This window comes from Vulpes vulpes, chromosome 15 (genome assembly GCF_048418805.1).
Source record: "Vulpes vulpes isolate BD-2025 chromosome 15, VulVul3, whole genome shotgun sequence".
Lineage (NCBI taxonomy): Eukaryota > Metazoa > Chordata > Mammalia > Carnivora > Canidae > Vulpes > Vulpes vulpes.
The window spans coordinates 62,389,909-62,414,693 of NC_132794.1; the positions used below are offsets into that span (position 1 = coordinate 62,389,909).

Genomic DNA, 24,785 nt, shown 5'->3' on the forward strand with positions numbered 1-24,785 from the left:
AGTGTTCAGATAAAAATGCAGAATAAGATCTGGAGAAAACTTTACCCTTTGGTTGTCCTCTTACCCTCTTTTGTCCTTAAGACTGTTCCCTGCTGTACTTACTTCCTTGCTTCTTATTTTTGTGTGATCATGTTGATATTTTCTCTGTATACGTAAGTGGATAGTTGTCACTGAGTAAATACGAGATGAGATCATTGCTTCTCGGATTTGGAAGAACCTGCCCTTGCTGAGGGGCTGATGCTGGAGTTCCTTCTCAGTCCTGCCTGTGAATGAATGGGCAGCCCCGCCCTATTTGCCTTCCTCCACTGATGGGGATCTCACTGTCTCCCAGAACAGCCTAATTTTATCATTAGGCATCTCTAACTGTTAGAAGACTTTCCCGGCCTTAGATTGGATTTGCGTCCCTGGCCCATTTAGTCATTATTCCTCGTTCTAACCTTTGGAGCCACGCAGAGAAAGTCTAATCCCTTTTCACATGGCAGCCCTTCTGGTATTTATGTTTGAAGACAGTTTATCCTGTTCTCAGCCTTGTACTCCTCCCCTGTACCCAGTGCCTGCTTTTAGCTTCTCGGTCCTGAAATCATCCTGTCCGCGCAAGCCAGACTCTTGCTGATCCACCCCAAGGAGAGGGGGCTCCCTAACTTATCAGGGAGAGGGATCTAACACACCAATCAGCAGGGTTTATTTGGCTAATGTGATTACTGGGCTCTTTTGTCCTTGGGACTCCCTACATATTCCCCTGAGGCTGTGTGCTTGGGGAGGAAGACACACTTCTGAAATAGTTGGTAGCTGTTCTTGGTTTCAGGGGAGTCTACAATGTTACTGCCCTGCTGAATCTGGATGTATAATTCCCAGAGATCATTGTGCTCATTGACCATCCTCTGTCTCACGGTGAGCTTGTTATCAGCTATGATGCCCCAACTCTTTTTTTTCCTTAAAAAACAAGATTTGCAAAAACAAAACAAAACACACAAAAAAACCAAGATTTGCTTCTGTGCCTTAGCCATCGTGGAGTCAAACAGTCGGTTTCTTCAGGGCCTTTGATTCTCTGTTAAACTGAATTTTGTTAGGCATGACCCATCGTCCAGTCTGTTTGGCCCCTAAACTCTCAACACATTGCCTGTGTTTCCTTGGTTTCTATGGTTTTAGTGATTCAGAGCACAGGCTTCAGGGTATAAATCCCATGTCTATCACCCACTAGGTGTATGGTTTGAGGCAAGGGCATAGTGAAGAATCTTCTGGAGCAATTGACAGAACAGAACAGGGAATGGGGTAAAATGGTGAGCAAAACCCAGTATAGCCCTCGTTTTCATGTCTCTTGCAGTCTCATAGAGGAGGTGGACATTAATTTTAAAATAAAAAATATAGCTCCTGTGGAGGAAGCTGGAAGAGGGTCTAGGGAGATGTGGCCGGGGTGTCTGGTGGGCCTTGGGATTGGATCTATGTCACTGCCTGGCAGATATGGTCTTTGACTGTGTGGCTTAGGTCTTTGGCAGCACTGGGTCCAGATCAAAGCAAGGTGGTGATAGTCTGGCTCTGGCAGGTGACAGTCCGAGGTGTCTGAGATCTCAGGGATAGTCTCAGAGGGACAAGCATTTATAAGAGGGGAGCAGCTGTGAAGAGCGTGGCTGGGCAGCTGAGTCCTCAGATGCCATTTAATTTTTTTTTATAAGGATTTTATTTATTTATTCATGAGAGACACATAGAGAGAGGCAGAGACATAGGCAGGGGGAGAAGCAGGCTCCCTGCAGGGACCCCAATGTGGGACTTGATCCTGAGATTCTCAGATCGGGCCCTGAGCTGAAGGCAGAGGCCCAACCACTGAGCCACCCAGGCGTCCCTCAGGTGGTGCTTATTAAGGAATGTTTTAAATGGGGCTTTAACTTGGCCACTCCTTCTGTTCAGTCCAAATGATACCCTGGTCTGCGCTTCCTGTCACTGTGGCTTCCTGTGGCCAAGCAAGTTTAATTAATATCTTATTCGGTATAATTGGTTTCCTCTTATCTCTCATTTTTCACTGTTTCTTCCTTGCTCTCAATCTCTTTTTATTTCTGTTTTCTTCTGTTTTATTTCTCCTGTTCTTTGACTAACACGGCTCTTCTGTTTTTCATTCAATTAATGTTTCTCTCTAGGAGAGCTCTTTGGCTCTGAGATGGAGGAGGAAGGGGCCAGAGTTCTGTCCTCCATAAGCAACACTGGTGAATAGGTTTTGTTTGACGCCCCATTTAAACTCTGCCCCCATGCTGTGTTCTCTGGGGAAGGTATAGTTTCAGTGTTTGTCCAGCTTTCCACATGCTCATTCTCCCCTCCACAAGATGCAGTTTGCAAGTTTTTAAAAAAATTCTATTTATTTTTTTGAGAGAGAAAGCAAGAGAGAGCATGAGCTGGAAGAGAGGCAGAGGGAGAGGGAGAAGCAGACTCGCTGCCGAGCAGGGAGCCTGATGGGGTGATGGATCCTAGAACCCTGGGACATGACCTGAGCTGAAGGCAGATGCTCAACCAACTGAGCCACCCAGGCGCCTCCAGTTTGCAAGTTTTTTAGTCATTTTGCTCTTCTCTTTGTCTTCTGGGAAACTGTCGCCAGCTGGAGAGCATATTCACACTCCAGCTTGCACAGCCTTTGAGCTCGGGAACTTGCTGAGTTTCTGTTCAGGTCCCTGTGACGGATGCTCTGTGCTCACTGGGTCCTGGAAGATTATTTACCCTGTTCTTTTTTGGCAGAGATACCATCCAGGAGTACTGCTCTGAGATCTAACCAGGGTGGTATGCCTGGTAACTTGTTGAAGGACAGGAGTATCTGTGTTCTGACCACCCAACAGGCTAGAGGTGGAAGATGAGTCAGGAATTGCAAGTGTTGGCTCTGGAGTGACCGCAAGGACCACAGTAGTGGGTTTGACTGCCTGGTGGCTTCTTTTTAAATGATACTTAAAAAAACAAAAAACAAAAACAAAACAAAAACAAAACAACAACAACAACTTTTTATTTTACAATAGTTTTAGATTCATAACAAGATTGTGATGATAGTATGGAGAGTTTCCATATACTACCCACCCAGTTTCCTCTATTAACATCATACATTTGGTTTGTCACAATTACAAAACCAATTTTGATAAATTATTATTACAGTCCATTATTGTCTTTAGATTTCCTTGGTTTTTATCTAATATCTTTTTCTTTTTAACGATTTTACTTATTTGACACAAAGAGAACACAAGCAGGGGGAGCCGCAGGCAGGGGGAGAGGAAGAAGAAGCAGGCTTCCCACCAAGTTGGGAGCCTGATGTGGGGCTCCATCCAAGGACCCTGAGATCATGACCTGAGCCAAAGGCAGACATTTAACCAACCGAGCCACCCAGGCACCCCATCTAATACCCTTTTTCTTAATCTTTTTTTTTTTTTTTTTTTAGATTTTATTTATTTATTCATGAGAGAGAGAGAGAGAGAGGCAGAGACACAGGGACACAGGGACACAGGCAGAGGGAGAAACAGACTCCATGCAGGGAGCCCAATGTGGGACTTGATCCCGGGACTCCAGGATCACAACCTGGGCCGAAGGCAGGCGCCAAACCACTGAGCCACCCAGGGATCCCCTAATGTCCTTTTTCTGTCCAAGGATCACATCTAGGATACCATATTACATGTAGTTGTCATGCCTCTGTAGACTCTTCTGGGCTGACATAATTCCTGAGACTACTTTTGTTTCTGATGTTGTGGACAGTTTTGAGGAGGACTAGTCAGATATTTTATAGGATGCCTTTCTATTGCTATTTGTCTTAGGCTTTTTCATGATTACACTGGTATTAGGAGTTTTGGGGAAGAAAACAACAGGTAAAGTGCCATTTTCATCACAGTAAACACTATCAATATGACTTATCACTTGCTATTGACCTTGATGAAGTGTGGACCTGGCTGAGGTCATGTTGTCAGGTTTCTCCACTGCAAAGTTATTCTTTTTTTCTTCTTTCCATACTGTTCTCTCTGGAAGGAAGTTACCGTGTGCGGCCTATACTCAGGGAGTGAGGAGTTATATTCTCCTTCCTTTGAGGCAGATAATCTGAATCAGTTATTTAGAATTCTTCTGCATGGGAAATTTGTCCCTCTTTCTTGATTTATGTACTTATTTAATCATTTGCTTATATAAACATGTACTCATAGATATTTATTTTTATATTTTGAGTTTTAATACTTCTTTGTTGCTTAAAGTGTTCTAGTTTTGGCCATTGGAAGCTCCATGTCTCTTACATATATCTCCATTATTACATTAATTATATATTAATTATATATTATACTGTGGGTCGTTTGTTTTGTTTTTTATTTTTTAAAGCACCTCCTTACTTTCTGGCACTACAAGATGTTCCAGGCTCTCTGGTATGTCTCCTGCCCCAGTCCTAGAAGTAGCCATTTCTTAAAGGAACCCTGGTTCCTTTTACGAGAGAATTAATTGGCATTATAGACCAAGATTTGGATGTTAGATATGCTCATTGCTACTGCAATATTGTTGCTTCTAAGCCCTCTTGGCTGACAGAGGAAGGAAAAACTATGTATGTATGGTATATATAAATATGTACCTAGGGCAGCCCGGGTGGCTCAGCAGTTTAGTGCCGCCTTCAGCCCAGGGTGTGATCTGGAGACCCAGGATCGAGTCCCATATTGAGCTCCCTGCGTGGAGCCTGCTTCTCCCTCTGCCTGTGTCTCTGCCTCTCTTTCTCTCTGTGTTTCTCTCATGAATAAATAAATAAAATCTTAAAAAAAATAATCATGGGCCTAATAAAATAAATATGGACCTATCTGTATCGATACTGAGCTAAATACAAGTTCCCACTCTTGTCTCCAAGTGTAAACCCATCATCAGAAGATCATCCTAGCCTTCTCCTCTTGTAAATCTATAGCCTCCCACTCCAACAGTGAGAAGAAACAAGGCTCCCATCATCTGCCATCCATTTACTTAACAGTTTGTCTAGTCCTAGTATACACATGTAGTGGTTTCAGCATTGTTAACCCATCCCTCTGTAGGAAACAACTTTATCAACTACCCTAAAATACCTGTGTATAGTTCCTTTTGCTTTTGGTCTTATGGTCTCTACTCATTTCTAGAGTTACTTAGAACATTTCCTTTTTTCCTTACCCCGTTCTGTTGTTTCATGCATTTGCAATACAGATAGATCTCTTTCAGTCTGATGGTTCTTTGGGAGAGAAAAATGTGGAGATGTAGGCTTAGCTGTCAGGGAACAGAGTTAGGAAAAAGCTTGGGGACGTTTAATTCTATCTACCAAATGATTGGTGGGGTCCTTGCCACTGGGTGACAGGGTTCCCATCATCTTTTCTCTCTCTGCTTCCTTTTGTCTCTACCCATTTGCAGAACTAAATGTTTATATTCTCCCCAAATGCACATGTCAAAGTCCTAACCCTCCATGTGATGGTATTTGGAGATGGAGCCTTTGAGCAGTAATTAGGATTAGATTAGGTTAGATCATAAGGGTAGGGCCCTCACCATGGGATTAGTGGTTTTGGAAGAAGAGGAAGAGAGAGAGATCTCCCTCTGCACACAGGCACTGAGGAAGGGCCTTGTGTTGACCCAGGTAGAAATCTGCCATCTACAAGCCAGGAAGGGAGCTCTCATCAGGAACTCAAGTCAGTCAGAGCCTTGATTGATCTTAAACTTCCAGCCTCCAGAACTGTGAGAAATAAATTTCTATCGTTTCATCCACTCAGCATATGGTGTTTTGTTGTGAGACAGATTCATGCACCCCTCTTATAGAAGGATAGGCATCCCTGCACTGTTGAGGGGCCCTTTCTTAAATTAAAACTCAATTCCCATTCTACCTTTAAATGAGAAAGGACCCTATTATTCCTGCAGTGATCCGGGGTAGGAGATGGGTCCAGGTAACATTCTTAGTGGTATATTTACATATGAAAGCTTCAGGGTAAAGCCTCTATTGCAATTGTCTGATGCTATGATGGGACACTTTTGGCCAAAAGAAGCATTAGGATCAAGGAATGTTGCTCAGTGGAAAGATTATAATCACTTAGTTGGAGAAAAACATAACCCCATTCCCCAAACATACTGAGCCTGTGTGAGATGGGGGGGGGGGGGGGGGCGGGGGCTGGACGGAGAAGGGTTGGAGAGCATCTCTGATGGCTCTCTGATGGCTCTGAGCAGGGCTCCAGCTCCTGCCCTGCCCGAGATTGTGAATTTGGAAGTGCTTGGTAAGCTATAACATTGCAATGTGGATGTGAGTGATTGGTAAAAAAGTTCTCTGTTAAAGGCCAAGGCTTCCTTGAGGCAGATATTTTTCTGGGATGCTGATGTGAGTTCTTCATGTTTCTACTTTTACTGTTAAATGTTTTTAGCTCCTTAGATAGATGATCGTGTCTTTGCCTTACAACTCTCTGCTCATGCCATAGAAGTAGAGAAGTCATAGGAGCTGTCACTGGCTTAGGAAACAAAAACAAGCCTGAAGCTCCAGGGAAATGTGTGACCCTCAACTCTTACAGATGGGCAGGTTAAAAAAAAAAAAACAAAAAAACACCAAAAACCTCTTAACTGCCAGGGAGGGACTTCCTTTCATTGTTTTCCATTTGTTTCTTCCTTTTTCCTCTTCATTTTTTCTCTTTCCTTTGTAGTGATCTTTTTCATGTCTAGGATTTTTAAAAAGTTACTTACTTTTATTTCCTGTTGCATCTCACAACTTGGCACCTGTTTTGATAGGAATGTCTGCTTCCTGCCACCCTCAGGACAGTCAAAGCGTACAGGGTAAACTTGCTAGGGCTTCACACTGCGATTTCTACTGCTGTGACTCAGAGGAAGCTCCAACTGGGGAGAGCTAGCCAGGAAAACAAATTACACTTTGGGTTTTAATACAGAGCCTTTCTAAACTGAGCCCCTAGGAGAAAAATAAGACCTTGAAGTATATTCCCCTTTCAGTCTTTTTCTATACAGATCATCACTTACCCACCCAAATTAAAGTGTGGGTGTTAATGTTCAACATTGGGCGAATGTCCAGAGGTTGGTTGTGGACATTACAGTTCAAAGTAGTTTAATGTTTAGTGTACAAGCATTTAGGAGTGTGCTTGGTGCAGAATGTGAGTGTTTAAGAGTTAATTACATTATTATTATTATTTTATTATTATCATATAAAGAAGTACTTCCATGTGGCGTGTTATGGGACAGGTAAGACAGAGATGAGGGACTAATGTCAGTACTGCGTGTAGGCATAGGGAAGTGAACCAGAGTTGCTGCTCTCATGTTCCTGAGGGAAAAGAAGTGTGATAATGGGGATGGGAATGCATCCCAGAGCCATGATTTGGGTCTAAACACTGGGATCTAAGGAGTTTGAAAGTGGTTTGCCTAATGGAAGTCAGGCTGGGTTCCATGGTCTCCGAAAGCCTTCTTACTTGGAGAATGTGATTCTCTGTAGGCTCTTCTCTCCTGGGGGTAGGACCCAGTGGGCATGGGCATGGGCATGAGTAGGTCAAGGAGTCCTGTAGGGGCGAGGGAGAAGGAATGACTTTTTCCCTTTTGGATTCTTTTAAGTTGGATTTGCTTATGTCTTCTCTGGCATTTCCAAGGTGGAAAGGTATTTCCATGTGCTTTTGCCGTTGATCCAAATGAAATGCAGACTGTACCTCTTCTGCGGCTGGGCTCCAGCACACCCATGGAGGCTGGGCTGCAACCAGGACAGTAGGCCACTGCCAGAGGGAGGGAGAAGAGTAACATTCCTCAAAATTAGGTGAGGTCTGGCTCAGAATTTTGTGAGCTTCAAGACCAGATTTTGTGTTTCTTTGGTGCCCTGCCAGACTCCATACGCACTCCTGGGGGTTGGGGGCAGCTCCTGCAGAGACCTCATACTGGGGTGGAAGGGGAGTCGGGTGGGCAGGGGAGGCATCTCGGGTTTCCATGCCTGCCTGTATTTTTGTATTTTAGTTTCTGTGATAATTGACGTTCCTTGAAAGAGTTGTCTTTGCTCCGTTCCTTTGCTTCCCTGTCTTCCTAGTCAGTGACCGAGTTCTCTTCACTTTTGATCTCTGTCCTGCCTACTACTAGGATCAAACCCTAGTCTTCACTGGCTTCTCAGCGTCTTATTGGACCCTCTTTCTTTCTCTTTCTGAAATGCCAGCTTCTGTGGGCTAGTAGGCCACCACACTCCCCGGTTTTCTCCCATCCCCTGGTGGCTGGCCCTACTCTGGTATCTTTGTTCCCTCTCCTCAGTGTTGCTGGCATGGGGCCTAGGCCCTCCTGGATCTCATCAAATACAGATAATGATTCAGTGGGTCTGGGTGGGGCTCCCAGATGATGCTGTTACTCTGGTCCAGGAGCACCCCATGTAGCAAGGCCCCAGGGCCCAGTCCTCAGCCTCTCTATCTGTGTTACTTCCTAGGGGAGCTCATCAGGCCCTTGATTTTGAATAACATTTGCTCCTATTGCTGACTAACCACCTGACTTGGGATGAGACCCAGAGCCATTTAGATCCCCTCAGGTCCCCCATAATTTGGCTCCTGCCCACTGCTCTGCCCTCTGCCTTACGTCCCCTGCTCACCTCTCAATTTGTTCCGGCCAGGTTGGCTTTCTTGTTAATCCTCCGACTTGAATAAAACATCCCTTTTTTTGGGAACTCTAGACTTGCTGTTCTGTCTACCTGGTGCTCGCCCGGCTTGCAGAGCTCTCCTCATAGCCTTCAAATCAGATGTTCTCCTCTCAGAGGGGCCTTCCTCGGTCATTGTAGCTCTGATGGATCTTCACCACCACTTGTGTCCTCCTTGCCCTTCTTCATTTTCTTCACAGCACTTGTCACTACCTGAGTTACTTGTTTGTTCTCTCTCCCCACTAGTGTGTAAGTTCTGTGGGAACAGAACTGTGTCCGTGTAATGCCATGGAAGGGGGCCTAGCCCAGAGAGAGCCTCTCCGTGACAACTAGTTAGGGACCAAATGGGATTTAGCATCCGTATATCCTGAGTGACCCCTGGGTCCCAACACTCAGTTCCAGTGGCTATGTTTATAAGACTTGGGTTTCAGGTAATATTATTGTGTTTTAATTATCGTGAACTATTATTGGAAAGAAACTGAGATACAGTGAGAACATAAATGAGGCCGTTGTACCACGGGAAGACCCAGTAGTTTTATGGCAGACTGCACAAAGGGAAGTGTTGCAATCGTCTGAATAAGGAAAGAGCATGGAAAATTGCACAAGGATGGGGCACCTGGGTGGCTCATTTTGTTAAGCGTCTGCCTTTGGCTTAGGTCATGATCCCAAGGTCCTGGGATGGAGCCCTGCATGGGGCTCCCTCCTCAGTAGGGCATCTGCTTCTCCCTCTCTTTCTGCTCCCCACTCTGCTTGTGTGCGTGCTCTCTCTCTTGCTCTCAAATAAATAAATAAAATCTTAAAAAAAAAAAAAAGGAAATTGCACAAGGTAATGTGTATGCAGTGAAACCAGGAGGACCTGCACTGTCAGAGTCAGTGTCTTCTTGTTCACACCACATAGGGTGATTCAGTTTCAGCAAAATTAACAGTACCTTGGATATTAAGTTTATTTTGTGAATTTAAATTGTATTTTGTTTGAATAAACAAAATTAACAGTACCTTGGATATTAAGTTTATTTTGTGAATTTAAATTGTATTTTGTTTGAATAAACAAAATTAACAGTACCTTGGATATTAAGTTTATTTTGTGAATTTAAATTGTATTTTGTTTGAATAAACAAAATTAACAGTACCTTGGATATTAAGTTTATTTTGTGAATTTGAATTGTATTTTGTTTGAATAAACAAAAATATAATTTAATTTGTGCAGATTTGTTTTGGTTGTGTGATATCATAATAGTTTTATATTTGTACATTACTAAGGGTCTTTGAGATTTTTTTTTTTAAAGAGATTTTATTTATCTGACATGGAGAGAGAGAGAGACAGAGAACACAAGCAGGGGGAGCGGCAGGCAGAGGGAAAGAGAGAAGCAGACTCCCCGCTGAGCAGGGAGCCCCATACGGGGCTCAATCCCAGGACCCTGGGATCATGACCTGAGTGAGCCGAAGGCAGATGCATAGCCAACTGAACCACATAGGCGCCCTGAGTATTTTTTCTTTAAAGGCATCTGTACTGACACAAGCTTGTGAAATTGGGACACCTAGGAATAGGTTTTAACATCTCAAACTGCTTGTGAAAAGCTATTTTTAACACAATAAGACTAGTGTGGCTCCGAGTGGGCTATTTTAGCATGCTTTCAAGAGAGTGGATATAAAAATACCCGTATTCCTATGCATACCAAAGAATATACTGACAAACCCCCAAAAGATAAAATGGGTAATACTTTTGTTTATTTACATAATTGAACCTTCTGTTTCTGGTTACTGCTTCAATTTCTAATTATTGAAGAACATCATGAATCATTAAACTTCTGTACCTGAGACATCTGTATAAAGTAATGATATTTCCATATAAAACAAAAAGTGGAGTTGATGGCTTTTCCCCATCGCTGCCAGGGCTGGGGGTTATGAAGGCGTGTAGGCAAAAGCTCCCAGTTCTGACTTTTGCCCCAGGTGCCTCTGGCCCCCAGAGGCTGGAGAGGAGAGGATTGTCCCCTTGGGAAATGAGACCCAAGAGGAGACAGATCCTTGCTTTGAAAGGAGCTGTGAGTAGTACTTCCATACACATTTCATTTGAATATATATGTGCATTTATATCCTGCTCATTTCTGTCTTTGTCCCTCTGGGCTGCTCCAACAAAATACCAGAGACTGGGTAGTTTATAAACAACAGAAATGGATTTCTCACCGTTTTGGAAGTCTAGAATCAAGGCACCAGCAGTGTGTGGCATTCTGATGAGGGTCCTATTCCTGGTTCATAGCTGGTACCTTCTTGCTGTGTCCCCACAAGGTAGAAGGGACTAGAGGAATCTCTGGGATCTTTTCTCTTTTATTTTTACTTTATTTTTTTGAAAATATTTTATTTATTTATTCAAGAAGAGACAGAGAGAGAGGCAGAGACACAGGCAGAGGGAGAAGCAGGCTCCATGCAGGGAGATTCGATTCTGGGTCTCCAGGATCACACCCTGGGCCGAAGGCGGCGCTAAACTGCTGAGCCACCCAGGGATCTCCCTCTTTTATTTTTACTTTAAAAAAATTTTTAGCTATTCATTTGAGAGAGAGAGTGAGCGAGAGCACAGCTGGGGGTGGGGAGAAGCCTGCAGAGGCACGCCCCCCTCCTGAGCAGGGAGCCCAGTGCAGGGAGTCCAGTACAGGGCTCCATCCCAGGACCCCGAGACCATGACCTGAGCCGGAGGCAGACACACTTAACCAGCTGAGCCACCCAGGCACCTATCTGGGGTCTCTTTTAAAAGAACACTGATCTCATTTGTGAGGGCTCTACCCTCAATTACATCAGCACCTCCAGAGGCCCCATCATCTTTGGGGGTTAGGAATTCAGCATGAATTTTTTTGGGGTGGGGGGAGACATAGCATTCAGACCATACAACTCCAAATATAATCTCAGTCTCTCATATTAATGAGCTTAGCCACGTGGAGTTGTGCAGCCACACTGGGCTGCCCAGGGAGACTGGGGCAGAGACGAAGAGCAGACAGTGAAGGTGGGGATAGGGTGGGACTGCTTTCAGGAAAGGAGAAGAGGGGTAAGGACTTCAGAAATGCTCAGATTATCTAAAAGAACCTTCCATTCTCCACTTACCCGAGTAACCAGTGCAAACGAGATGGAGCATGTTTGGCATGACTTTGAGCTCTTAGGACAGCCCCCTGCTCCTGCCACTCGCCCAAGAATTTTTTGGACTTCTGGTGCAGATGTTGCAGTGATAACTGGATAACAGACAACCTGCATTTACATGTGTGGGAATCTGTTAGGTCTCTATTTTAGGTTTATTCTAATTTTATGTTTTAAGATTTTTGGGTGGCTATCCAGTGTTCTCTTCTGTTTGTTTTTAGTAGTCATGTTGTGTGATGCCTCTGTGGGCAAATCCAGGTGCCTGTCTTTGATAGGCTAGTCTTTCTGGGCCCAGTGCAAACAACCTGAGAGGTGCATTTATGGCATTTGGTTGGCTTATGAATTGATGGCTGCAGGGAGGTGGGAAGGCTGCATGCCATGGACCTTTCCTTGATGGCCCTGGATTTTGCAATCATTTGGTGAGATTTCCTAGGATGCTGACTCCTGCCACCTTTCCCTGAAAGGCAGATTTCCCTGGTTATTTTTATTTTGAGTGACCAAGAAGAGATACTTGGCAGGAGGCATAACATATATTTCAGGGGAGAATGTCTAGCTTTGGAATTCACTTTGGAGAATTGTCTGAGGAGGTTCTGGGAATCGGGCTTCTTACAGTTGGCATTGTTGGAATTCCACGGTGTCCCTCTTACTTCCCTTAGAAGATGCTTGATAGCCCATGGACTATTTTCTGCCTTTGAAGTACACACATCATATAAACATGGGTGAGAAGGAAAGCCATAATGATGCTGATGATCAAGTTCTAATGTTTTATTTTTTCTTTTTTAAAAAAGATTTTATTTATTTATTCATGAGAGACAATGAGAGAGATGCAGAGAGACGGGTAGAGGGATCACTCCCTGAGCTGAAGGCAGATGCTCAACCGCTGAGCCACCCAGGCACCCCTAAGATATAGTGTTTTAAACAGTGACACATATAACAGGTGGAGGTAGGAGTGTGCATGAATGGTGGGCATAGGAGATTTGTTATGCGAAATGCTGACTTTAAAAAAAGTGTTTTGGTTGCCTAAGTGGCTCAGTAGTTGAGCATTGCCTTTGCTCAGGGCATGATCCTGGGATTCTGGATCCAGTCCCACAGCGGGCTTCCTTTGAAGAGCCTGCTTCTCCCTCTGTGTTTCTGCCTCTCTCTCTCTCATAAGTAAATCTTAAAAAAAAAAAAAATTGTTCAAATTTTAAAAGGAGCTACGTGCATCGTGCCTACTTTATTAATTAGTTCATTCATTTATTCATTTGGTGCCTGCATGTGTAAGACACCGTCCTGGGTGCCAGGAATATGGCAAGGAGGAAGGCCTCTTGGAAGAGTAACACTGCTCCTGAGATGTGACAGTCCTGAGGCTGATGGCAAGCCAGTGTGGTGGGACATAGTGGCACACCGACCACGCCTGGTGTGATCGTATCAGATGCTGCGGGTGGCAGAAAACGAAAACGTGGTCCCTGCTCAGGAAAGAGCTTGGGTCCCTGGGACAGAAGGTCTGATCCTAAATCACTTGCCACCCCTGAGCCAGGTGTGACGTTGCAGGAAGTCACTGATCCCTCAAGAGTTTACACATCCCTAAAGGGGAGAAAATAAGGACTGTGAGGCTCTGAGCAGACAAAATGGTGCAAAGAAAGCCTCTGCACTTGCCATGGCACGGTGAGCCATGATGTGCGTGCCTGACTCAGAGTTGGGCATTTGGAGCGCTTAAAATGCAGTTGTTGGGACAAAACCAATCAACAGGAGAGCCCCTCCTGGAGAGCCCGTGTGGAGCCCCCAAAGGCAGACTGTCAGGAAATCCAGAACTGGCAGGAACTGCTGGAGTAGGAAGAAGGAACAGGGTTTTCATAGCTGAAGGGAGATTTTTATTTTTAATTTTTAATTTTTTTTTTTTTTTTTTAGGGAGAAATGGGCTCCCTGCACCGGGAGCCCGATGTGGGATTCGATCCCGGGTCTCCAGGATCGCGCCCTGGGCCAAAGGCAGGCGCCAAACCGCTGCGCCACCCAGGGATCCCTTAATTTTTAATTTTTATTTGTTTATGATAGTCACACGCAGAGAGAAGAGGCAGAGACATAGGCAGAGGGAGAAGCAGGCTCCATGCACCGGGAGCCCGACGTGGGATTCGATCCCGGGTCTCCAGGATCACGCCCTGGGCCAAAGGCAGGCACTAAACCGCTGAGCCACCCAGGCTGCCCCATTCTAATGTTTAGAGTTGACTACGATGTAGTTAGTGTCAAGACTGGACAGATTTCTCAGGAAATCTGAAAGGACTCCCTCAGGTTTTAGGAAGTTCATTTCTTGGATATTTGGCTTCAGTGTAGGTTGTTTTAGGTAAGTATCATGTGTCAGGAATAGCAAGTAGGTTTTATTTTAGGTCTACACTGATGGTCAGTGACTCTAAGGGTGCATGTTGAGGAGGATTTTGAGGCTAGATTTTGGTGTATAGAAAAAAGGCAGTGATAGATAACCTTCTGTTTTTGTATTTGGGGCTTACACCAAATGTCAACACAAATGTCATGGATCTGTCTCTGGTTAAGATCTTTTCTGTGTGCTTGGCAACATAAAGACATTCATTTATTCTTGCAACAATTATTAAATTTCCACTATGGAGACAGCACTGTACTTTAGATTCTGAGCTGTTTGGGTTCTTAATTAGTTAATAAATTATTTCAGGATGTTGGTGATTAATGCTGTTCAGTTAATCAGTGGGGTTTTTAGCCTCTGCCTCGTATTTAAAAACATTCTATGATCAGAGTTAGCTTTCTTTTTTTTTTTTACTTTAAGTTTTAAATTTATTTTTCTTTAGCCAAGGAGCAGGGGGAGAGGCAGAGAGAGAGAGAGAGAGAGAGAGAGAGAGAGAGAGAGAGAAAATCTTGGCATAGAGCCCAACATGGGACTTGACTTCACAACTCTGAGATCATGACCTGAGCTGAAACCAAGAGTCAGATGCTTAACTGATGGAGCCACTCAGGTGCCCCAAGAAGTTAGCTTTCTAGTGGCCACAAATGCCACTTTAATTTTTTTTCACCTATTATTTTCTGGTATTTCACTTAGCCTACAATATATGATTTAATTTTCACAATTATCTTATGCAGTCATCATCAGTAATCTGACTTTAGAGATAGGGAAACACTCGGAGATGTTAAAGAACCTGCCCAGAACCAGGATTTGACCTGAGTCAAGTGTCAGAACACCTTCTCCACTCCCGCACCTGGTGCTGGGCTCCATTACTTGTCTTCACAACCCCAGACTCCCATCTCTTAGCCCTATATTGGTGGGAGAACTTTTTAGAAATCATTACGGGGTCAAGAGGTGAAAAAGTATGAATAATATATCTTCAACACTGTTTGGACATGAATTCTGTATTTTTTTTTCAGAGACCATGTGGAATATAAAATATCAGTCACTGAATTTTAGAGTTAAAGTTGGGAATTTAAGAACATTATAAATGTAATTGGTAATATATATGCTAACCAGATAAGAAAAGAAGAGTGAGGTCAGAATGGCCAAAAGTAGAACAGAGACTAATGTAGTGGGGACTGTCCGTGGGGACAGGAGAGACAGACTTTCAGAGAAGAGGTGGGGAGGGGGGTCCCAGGAAAGCCAACTTGGCACCCACGCTGCAGTCTGAGTATGGTCAGTTGCTTAGTACTAGTGACCCCTGATCCTTACACTCCTGGTTGATTCTCCAAAGCATCCATCCTTAGTATAAAAGGAGGCTTTCTACAGGCTTTTTCCTCCCTACTCTCTTTAGCCACTTTCCTTTCTGTATGAGGGTGGATTTAGAGGCAAGCTGCAGCACTTATATTAAAAACTTATTTTTCCCCCCAAATGGAAAACATTTGGTTGTCATTCTCATTTAAGATGTTGGTCATCATTCTCATCTTATTCAAACCATCCTGAACTATGTAGATTAGACAGAAACTCTGCTGTCATGTTCAAACCTCAGGGTTTATTTTTGAAATTGTCTTTCCTTGGAGTTCTGCAGCCTTGACTCTGTGAAGACATTCCCTTTGAAATCCTCAAAGTTTTTTTTTTTTTTAATTTTTCATTTTTATTAGAGAGAGCAAACATGAGCAGGGCGGGAGGGAGAGGGAGAAACAGGCTCTCTGCTCAGCAGGGATGTGGGGCTCGATCCCAGGACACTGAGATGATGACGTGAGCAGAAGGCAGATGCTTAATTGACTGAGCCACCCAGGCACCCCGAAATCTTCAAAGTTTGATCAGTTTCCTATGTTTGCACCACAGAACTGATAGGAAGGAAGGACGAAAAGAAAGATCATGGAGCTTAGTTTGGGTAAGACCGACTCTTTCTGTCATGTTGGGGAATATGCACATTTAAAAATCAATTTGCAGGATGCCTGGATGGTTCAGTGGTTGAGTGTCTGTCTTTGGCTCAGGTCATGATCTCTGGGTCCTGAGATCAAGTCCCACATCAGGTTCCCCCAGGGAGCCTCTCTCTCCCTCTGCCTGTGTCTCAGCTTCTCTCTTTGTCTCTTGTGAGTAAATAAATAAAATCTTTAAAAAAAAAACAGTATGCATTTCGCTAGTCTTAAGTTTTCCACACCCATTTTTCACTGAAGTTCTATTATGGATATACCCTCTAAAATTCATGTCTTCCCACCTGTCCTATAAGCAAGTCTTTTAGGAGAGAACATTTTGTCCACTTTTTAGAAGTGTTAACGTGTGTATCCGACTGGTAGTAGCTTCCCTCTGAACAGAACAGCCACAGAATCTTACTCAGGGGAAATTACTTTTTGGTTTGTGGCTCACTTCTTATTTCCTGGAATGATGCTCAAGACTGCACAGAGGAGGCTCATTAGGTGCCTATCTCTGGTTTAGATGCTCTTTTAAATGACTTGTATGATAAAGCAAAAATTACTTGTTTCAAGCAACATACACAGAATCCTTTGACTATGCCAGGTGCCATGCTGGGTGTTTGGGCCAGCCTGGCCTGGCTCGTGTGGACTGTCATCCTCAGGAGGGAGGACAAGACCTGGCAGTGACATTTCCCAATGCCTAACTCTGTTTCCATGGTAGCTGGCAGGGCCTTTGGAATGGCTGGTGAATATGCTTCTAGGTCTTGGGGTGCCACTAGGAATTAGAGCAGTGAGGTGGGGATATGTGGCCCAGCATTGTGACTAATCTCTGTGCTCAGCTGATAACATGTGATGGCCCAGAGAGAGGAACTGTGTTTGTCTGGCATATGTTCATAGTTCTTCCAAGTGCGAAGCTCTTTGTTCTTACTCAGAAATACACTCATTGATCTTGCTAACTAAAGCGATTATCATCATTTAGTGGTCTTTTCCAAAAGCATTATTTCCACTCCAAAACACCACTTTTGTTTGCCAAGTGCCACAATGTTACGTCCTGGCAATTGGTCCACGTTTATTGCCAAATTATGTAAGTCTTTGGTTGTGCTTGGTCTCCAACTGAGCAAGTGTGTCTGTGGAGCACATTAGGATTGTGGCATGGCCTGGTGTCTGAAAATGAACAGCTGTCCTTAAATTCATTCATTAATTCAGTGTTTACACTGTGTTCGGGAAGGAAATCCACATTTGTTTAAAACACCAGTGCCCAGCTGAGAAATGTCATTCTGTGAAAATATTGGATTGAGGTTTGTTGTCAAGGGAATGTAAATTGTGGAGATTTCATGAAATTCAAATATGCGGATTAATTTGCTAACGGGGAGCTAAGATTATAATCAACTGAGGTGGCCTTATTCAAAGATTGAAATGTAATTAGTGTTGACTGTGGTAGCAGCAGCTAATGAAAAGGGCTGTAAAACCCTGGAAAAGAATTTTATTAATAAATATTAGAAGAAATATTTTCATAGAAAACTCAGAGTCAGCGCAGAAGAGATTATTGGTGAGTAAAATGTGATCCCATTTAGCAAATATCATAAACAAAGCATTGCAGTGAACAAATTTGTTTGGTCAGAAGCTCTTCTGTTGAACAGTATTTGTTATAAACTTTCATGGATACAAACACTTGTAGAGATCCAGAATAACACATGCCAGTGCTACACGCACACCGGATTGAGACCCACCCAGACATTCTGGTATTGGGCTCTGTGCATCGCTTTTTCCATCTAAGGCTTGCTTGCTGTTCTTGTTTTAGTATTGAAATGTTTTATAAATATTATTAGCCTTGTCAAGCTAGATCAGTTTAAAAGCAAAGGATTTATCTATCCCCTTTTCAAAATCCCACTGAAAAGGTAGTGTTTAAAGCTATGAAGACAAAGAATGACCATGCAGACGTTATGCAGGAGAGCTCACTCACAAATGGAGGAGTGACCATTGCATTGGTAGGGTGATAGGGCTTTACCCTAAAGTGGCAGTGGTGGAGAGACAAGGTGACTTTCCTGTAGAGCCCCTGGGAAGCTCAGAGATGGAAGGCGAGATGGAAGGTGTCAGTTGCTGTAGGACACAGGGATGAGGGACTGAAACCTAGAGAACTAAGTGAGTGTCTTGAGCAGCTAGCCCTCCAGAGCCATCTCTATACCCTGGATATCTAGACACCCACCTGTCTCTGCTCCCCCCACCCACCCCCCAGTCAACAGACTGGAGGAACTGAACCAGAATAATCTTGGAAGAGGCTGTGGGTGGCTGAAAACAGAGGGATTGAATGAGAGCTGCTCTTCTCCTGTCCTATCCCATCATGCCAGTAGCCACACCTGTGCAACCTCAGCAATGGATTCGAAGATTCTTTCCTTGAAAAATCAAGCCACTCCAGAAAAAAAAAATACCCCAGATACTGAAATGTGCATATCTCTCATTGGAAATCTTGGCACAGCCCCTTTACTTGAAGCTCGCCAGCTAATAACTCCTTCACACTTGCAGAGCCTCCAATCTGCTTTTAGTACTTTACTGTTAAATAAGTCGGGCAGCCAAGGATCTGAGTCCTCTTAGGAAAGACTTCAACAGCAGAGAAAGGACCAAAACAAACCAGCAAAGAGAAACTTTACAGAAGATTGTGATATTGCAGAAGGCAGAAAAACTTTTTTCTTTCTTTCTTTCTTTCTTTCTTTCTTTCTTTCTTTCTTTCTTTCTTTCTTTCTTCTTTCTTTCTTTCTTTCTTTCTTTTTTTTCTTCTTTCTCTTTCTTCTTTCTTTCTTTCTTTCTTTCTTTCTTTTTTTCTTTCTTTCTTTCTTTCTTTCTTTCTTTCTTTCTTTCTTTCTTTCTTTCTTTCTTTCATTTTTATTTATTTATTCATGAGAGACACACAGAGAGAGAGAGGGAGAGAGAAGCAGAGACACAGGCAGAGGGAGAAGCAGGCTCCATGCAGGGAGCCTGATGTGGGCCTTGATCCCGGGACTGCAGGGTCACGCCCCAGGCCAAAGGCAGGCACTAAACTGCTGATCCCATTTTCTTTCTTTTTTTTTAATAAAGTGTGCTCCTTTATTTTTATAAACTTTTTGAAATTAATTAATTAATTTGAGAGAGGGAGGGAGGAACAGTGGGAAAGAAGAAGGAAGGAAGGAAGGAAGGAAGGAAGGAAGGAAGGAAGGAAGGAAGGAGCTGGGGGAGGAATAGAGGGAGAGGGAGAAGCAGGCTCCCTGCTGAGAGATGGGGCTTGATCCCAGGACCCTGGCATCATGACCTGAGCCAAAGGAAGGTGTTTAACCAACTGAGCCACCCATGCACCCCCCACCCCCAGAAACATATTTTCTTTTTTTTTTTAAATTTTTATTTATTTATGATAGGCACACAGTGAGAGAGAGAGAGAGAGAGAGAGAGAGAGAGAGAGAGAGAGGCAAGAGACACAGGCAGAGGGAGAAGCAGGCTCCATGCACCGGGAGCCCGACGTGGGATTCGATCCCGGGTCTCCAGGATCGCGCCCTGGGCCAAAGGCAGGCGCTAAACCGCTGCGCCACCCAGGGATCCCACATATTTTCTTTTGATAAAAGTTAGTATCTTCAGAGAGAGAAGCTATTTCATATTTAAAATGAGAATAGCATTTATGAAACATATTAGGGGCACCTGGGTGGCTCAGTGGTTGAGCATCTGCTTTTGGCTTAGGTCATGATCCTGGAGTCCTGGGATCAAGTCCCACATCAGGCTCCCCATAGGGAGCCTGCCTCTGCCTAGGTCTCTGCCTCTCTCTCTCTCTCTCTCTCTCTCTCTCTGTGTTTCTCATGAATAAATAAATAAAATCTTAAAAAAAAACTGTCAGAGAAAAATACACAGGGCACACACACAGGAAAGGATATCATTATAGCAGAATTCTTAATGGCATCCCTGGGAGCTACAAGGTAACAGAGTAATGCTTTAAAATATCAGAGGGAACATTATTTCTAACCCAGATTCTAAATTCAACTAGACTAGCAATCAAAAGTAAGCAAAGAATTAAGACATTTTTCAAAACATAAGAACTCAAAAAGTTTACTCCCTTGGACCTCTTAAAAAGCTACTAGAATTATGCTCCCTCAGGCCAATTGGGTAAATTAAGAAAGAGGAAGATCTGAAGCTTAGGAAATGATTCGGCGCAGAAGGAAGAGAGCAACCAGACCCTAGTATGAGACAGGAGGATGGAAGGCTGCAGAAGGGAGGGCACTGGGGGAGAAGATCACCAAATTATCTGATATATTCGGTATTTGGAAATTAGTGCTGGTAAGCATCTAACATGCGGCTGATGAAAGGATAGGTAAGTGAATCGAAAAGAAGACAAGTGAAAATACCAATTAGATATATTTTTAAAAGATTTTATTTATTCATGAGAGACACCGAGAGAGAGGCAAAGACACAGGCAGAGGGAGAAGCAGGCTCCCTGTGGGAAATCTGATGCGGGACTCCCATCACAGCACCCCAGGAATCACGACCTGAGCCAAAGGCAGACACTCAACCACTGAGCTACCCAGGCGTCCCCAGCAATTAGATATTAACTCTAGAAAAGTTAAAGTTTTGTAAGGAAAGATGGCCATAGTCTGTCTACAGTTTAGCTCTTTAATGAATAAATGTTAATGTAATCATAAAAGCATATATCAAAATAATATATAAATAACATTATAACCATAATATAATATAATATAAATATAAATAATATTGAGAACCCAGCCGAATGAGAAATTTGCCTGTACAGTGTGCCATCTCCCACATGTAAAATGATGTTAGGAAATTGCAGCTAGGCATATTACTGAGCAATATGGAAGTGAGTACTAGAGAAAGAGCTAAAATTGCTAAAACCAGCAATTGGTTTCCTCTGGGGAATGCAATGGGGATGAGGAAGGGAAGCTGGGGAGTCCGAGTTTTCATTATATCTTGTTTTACTTTGATTAAAAATGAATTACTTAGGGCAGCCTGGGTGGCTCAGCAATTTAGTGCCGCCTTTAGCCCAGGATGTAATCCTGGAGACCCAGGATTGAGTCCCACGTCAGGCTCCTTGCAGGGAGCCTGCTTCTCCCTCTGCCTGTGTCTCTGCCTCTCTCTGTGTCTTCCATGAATAAATAAATAAAATCTAAAAAAAAAAAAAAAAAGAATTACTTAATACTGTTAGGATAACTCTGAAAATAAAAGTAGGCATAATGAGATAATTGGGGTTGGTGAGTTAATGATGAATTTGTAGATGAATGTGCTTCTCTGAGTTGTTCCCATTTGTAAAATTAGAGGTGATGATGTCTAACATGTTTTACATTTAAAAAAATCACCAAGCAGAAGTGACAGCATTGTGCTAGTAGGAGACAGATGTATCCAGGAAGACCCAAGACAAACTGGAAAGACAAAATAAGTAAGGATGTTCTGTAGCCGAATAAGTAATTGGTAAGGTTGTATGGATATCTTTTGAATTCTGTGTCTTAAAAAAGAGATCACATCCATTACCTCTTAAATGTTGACAAAAATGTCCATATGTTTGCCTGCAAAGGAAAACCTCAATATGTTTAGAAAGGAAGGAATACTAGAAACTAAATTTTTTGGCTACAGCACATGTAGAAATTCATGACATAAAGAAATAAAGACCCTTCAAGCCAAAACAACACAACCGCAAACAGAATGGATATGAAAAAACTTTCTCAAAAACAACCCATGGGTCAAAGAAGAAATCAAAACCACAGATTGAAACTATTATTTGAAAATAATGATAGAAACATTACTGTGGTAGAAATTATTGGCTGCCTTCCCAGCATCAACAGGACATTGATTTTGTTGAGAGTGTCAATGACCAGCTAAACATCCCTGTTTCTCAATCTGTCCTTGGAGATAGGGGTGTGCATATGATTAACTTCTCACCAATAAGATAGATATAAAATAATACTGGTGGGTGGGACTTCCAGGAAAGCTCCTTAAAAAGGTTGACTCAGCTGGCCTAATAAACCTTTGGTGTAGGTAATGCTGGGTTAGCCATCTTGTAATCCTAAGGTGTCTGATACATGCCAAACGTAGATGAGTGGAAAGATAAAAGAGGTGTTCCTCAGAAATAATTGTGGCATCCATTGGACTTCCTGCCTCTGGCGAAAAAAATCCTAACTCTTAAGTTGCTCTTTTGGGTCTCTTTGTGAGTAGGAACCAGCACAGTTCCTCACTTTGAAAATGTGGATCAGATAGATGATTTTCTGGGAAATTTGCTACCAGACTGACTCCAGAATAGAAGAAAAACTGAAAAAGCCCCCTAGCAGTGAAAGAAATGAGAGAGCTGTTATCTGTGACCAGTTGTTGGAGTTCTTCAGGTGGGGTAGAAGTGAATTTCTGGTGGCAGGCCTCAGAGTGTGGGCTGGGCTGGGCATCCTGCCTGGTCATCTATGTGCGGTCTCTTGACAATGGTGGCCACACCCCAGAAAGGTGATGGCACCGATTCTTGGCATTGGGACATATCCCCAAAAAAGTTTTTTTTTTATAACATGTTTCAGATCAATGTGTTACTGGAGCCTTTTTGTTAAGAAAAAATAATGAGAAATTAGTTTTAATCATTTACTCTCATTGTCAGCCTCATGAACAAAGTAAAAAAATGTTCTGAACATTATATCCAAATAAATAGATTTCAAAGCAAGATTGTGCATAAAAAAGTAAAAAGTGTTACTCCAACAGAAAGATCAGTAGTACAGGAGAAAAGAAAAAATGGTGAACATCGGAAATGCCTCTAGTCTTAATCGTTCCATGGAAAAGTACCGTGTTCTCAAGTGCTAGTAACTGGAACATCCTATTGGTTAAAGATAAATAGCATAAGGTGTGAGGAAACCAACTAAAGAAAAAAACAAAGCAACCAGAACAGCCTGTCAGCTAGAAACAGAGTAAGGAGGTCATGCCAAAGGTGTCAGGTTATTATGCCCGTCTTCCACCCAAAGGCCAGGGTTCAAGCGCAGTGTTGACAACGCCATGGTCACTGAGGGCACCCAGAAAGGCCTGTTTGGATGAGCATTTGGTTCTGAAGTGGCCTTGCTGGTTAAAGTGTTCTGTTTCCTGTGAACTTTTCCCTCATAATCTTCATTTAAACAGATGTAATTCTAACCTAATGTCCTCTTTCCCCCCATCTTGCCCAGTAGCGGAAACAGTGAACCATGGAGCTGTATTTCGGCGAATACCAACACGTACAGCAAGAATATGGCGTCCATCTGAGACTCGCAAGCGATGATAGCAAAAAGCCAAGGAATTCCCAACACTCTAAGGCAGGCTCCTATGGTGTCAGTATTCGGGTGCAGGGAATCGATGGTCACCCCTACATAGTCCTGAATAACGCAGAGCGGTGTCTGGCAGGCACATCTTTTCCTGAAAATGGGCCACCATTTCCGTCTCCAGTGATAAGTAACCTGCCTCTGCATTCCAGCAACGGGTCCGTGCTGGAGGAGAACAGCGCAGAGGAATTGCAGCTCCCAGAAAATCCGTATGCCCAGCCCAGCCCAGTAAGAAACCTGAAACAGTCCTCTCTCTTCGAAGGCAAGAATGGGGTTCTAGAACGCAAAGAGGGGCCAATGAAGCCATCCCACGTGTTGAACTTTCAGAGGCATCCAGAGCTTTTGCAGCCCTATGACCCTGAAAAGAATGAATCGAGCTTGCAAAATCACCAGCCTCCTGAGCATAATTGGCTAAACACATTGACAGAAGAAGGCACCAGCAATAAGAAGGCATGGAGCTGCTTCCCCAAGCCTGGTAGTTCCCAGCCTACCAGCCCTCCTTTGGAAGATGCGGGCAGATCCGGCGTGACGGCCATCCGTTTGTGCAGCTCTGTGGTCATCGATGACCCCAAGAAGCAGACCTCAGTGTGCGTAAATGTTCAGAGCTGCACCGAGGAGGCGCTGGTAGGGGAGGCCCCTTCCCCTAGTGGGAGGTCCCCCACTGCCCACAGCCCACACACCCATCCTGAAGCCAAGAAGGCCAGGCCGGACGTGCTTCCCTTCCGGCGACAAGACTCAGCGGGACCTGTCCTGGACGGAGCTCGGTCCCGGAGGTCCTCTTCCTCGTCGGCAACCCCCACGTCGGCCAACTCTTTGTACAGATTTCTGCTTGATGATCAGGAATGTGCCATCCACGCTGACAATGTGAATCGCCACGAAAACAGACGGTATATCCCCTTCCTGCCAGGAACTGGGCGGGATATTGACACGGGATCAATTCCTGGTGTGGATCAACTGATTGAAAAGTTTGACCAAAAACCCGGGCTCCAGAGGAGAGGAAGGCCTGGGAAGCGGAACAGAATCAATCCAGAAGACAGGAAGAGGTCCAGAAGCGTGGATAGTGCCTTTCCTTTCGGTCTGCAGGGGAACTCGGAGTACCTCAGTGAATTTAGCCGGAACCTGGGCAAGTCCAGCGAACACCTCCTCCGCCCGTCGCAGGTGTGCCCGCAGCGGTCACCTGCCCAGGAGCACCGTGGGAGACAGAGCGTGGGCCGCGCCTTCGCCAAGCTGCAGGGGGCCCACCTCCGGCCTGCCCAGCAGAGCAAGGATGGGAAAGCTCCAGCAAACAGAGGGGGTCGGGAGAGTCCAAACACGCGTGTGTCCTCCCCGCCAGCCCAGAATAAAAAGGAGGAGGAAATCAAGACAGCCACGGCGACGCTGATGTTGCAGAATCGGGCGCTAGCAACTTCGCCCGACTCTGGTGCCAAGAAGATTTCTGTGAAGACATTTACTTCCGCCTCCAACACTCAGGTGATGCTAGTGGGTCT

The 24,785-nt window shown here is 44.0% G+C and overlaps 1 protein-coding gene across 4 annotated transcripts in view; it reads left to right on the plus strand.

Moving 5' to 3' along the window:
• The window catches only part of CGNL1 (cingulin like 1), a 163,758-nt gene that overhangs the window by 38,518 nt on the left and 100,455 nt on the right, over nucleotides 1–24,785 (plus strand). For 2 of the 4 annotated variants that reach the window (XM_072738628.1, XM_072738630.1), the window contains exon 2: nucleotides 23,167–24,768. In XM_072738628.1, coding sequence (XP_072594729.1) covers nucleotides 23,185–24,768 — 1,584 coding nt within the window. In that variant the 5' untranslated portion in view covers nucleotides 23,167–23,184. The remainder of the gene's footprint in view (nucleotides 1–23,166; nucleotides 24,769–24,785) is intronic. The other 2 variants (XM_072738627.1, XM_072738629.1) reach the window with 1 other exon arrangement.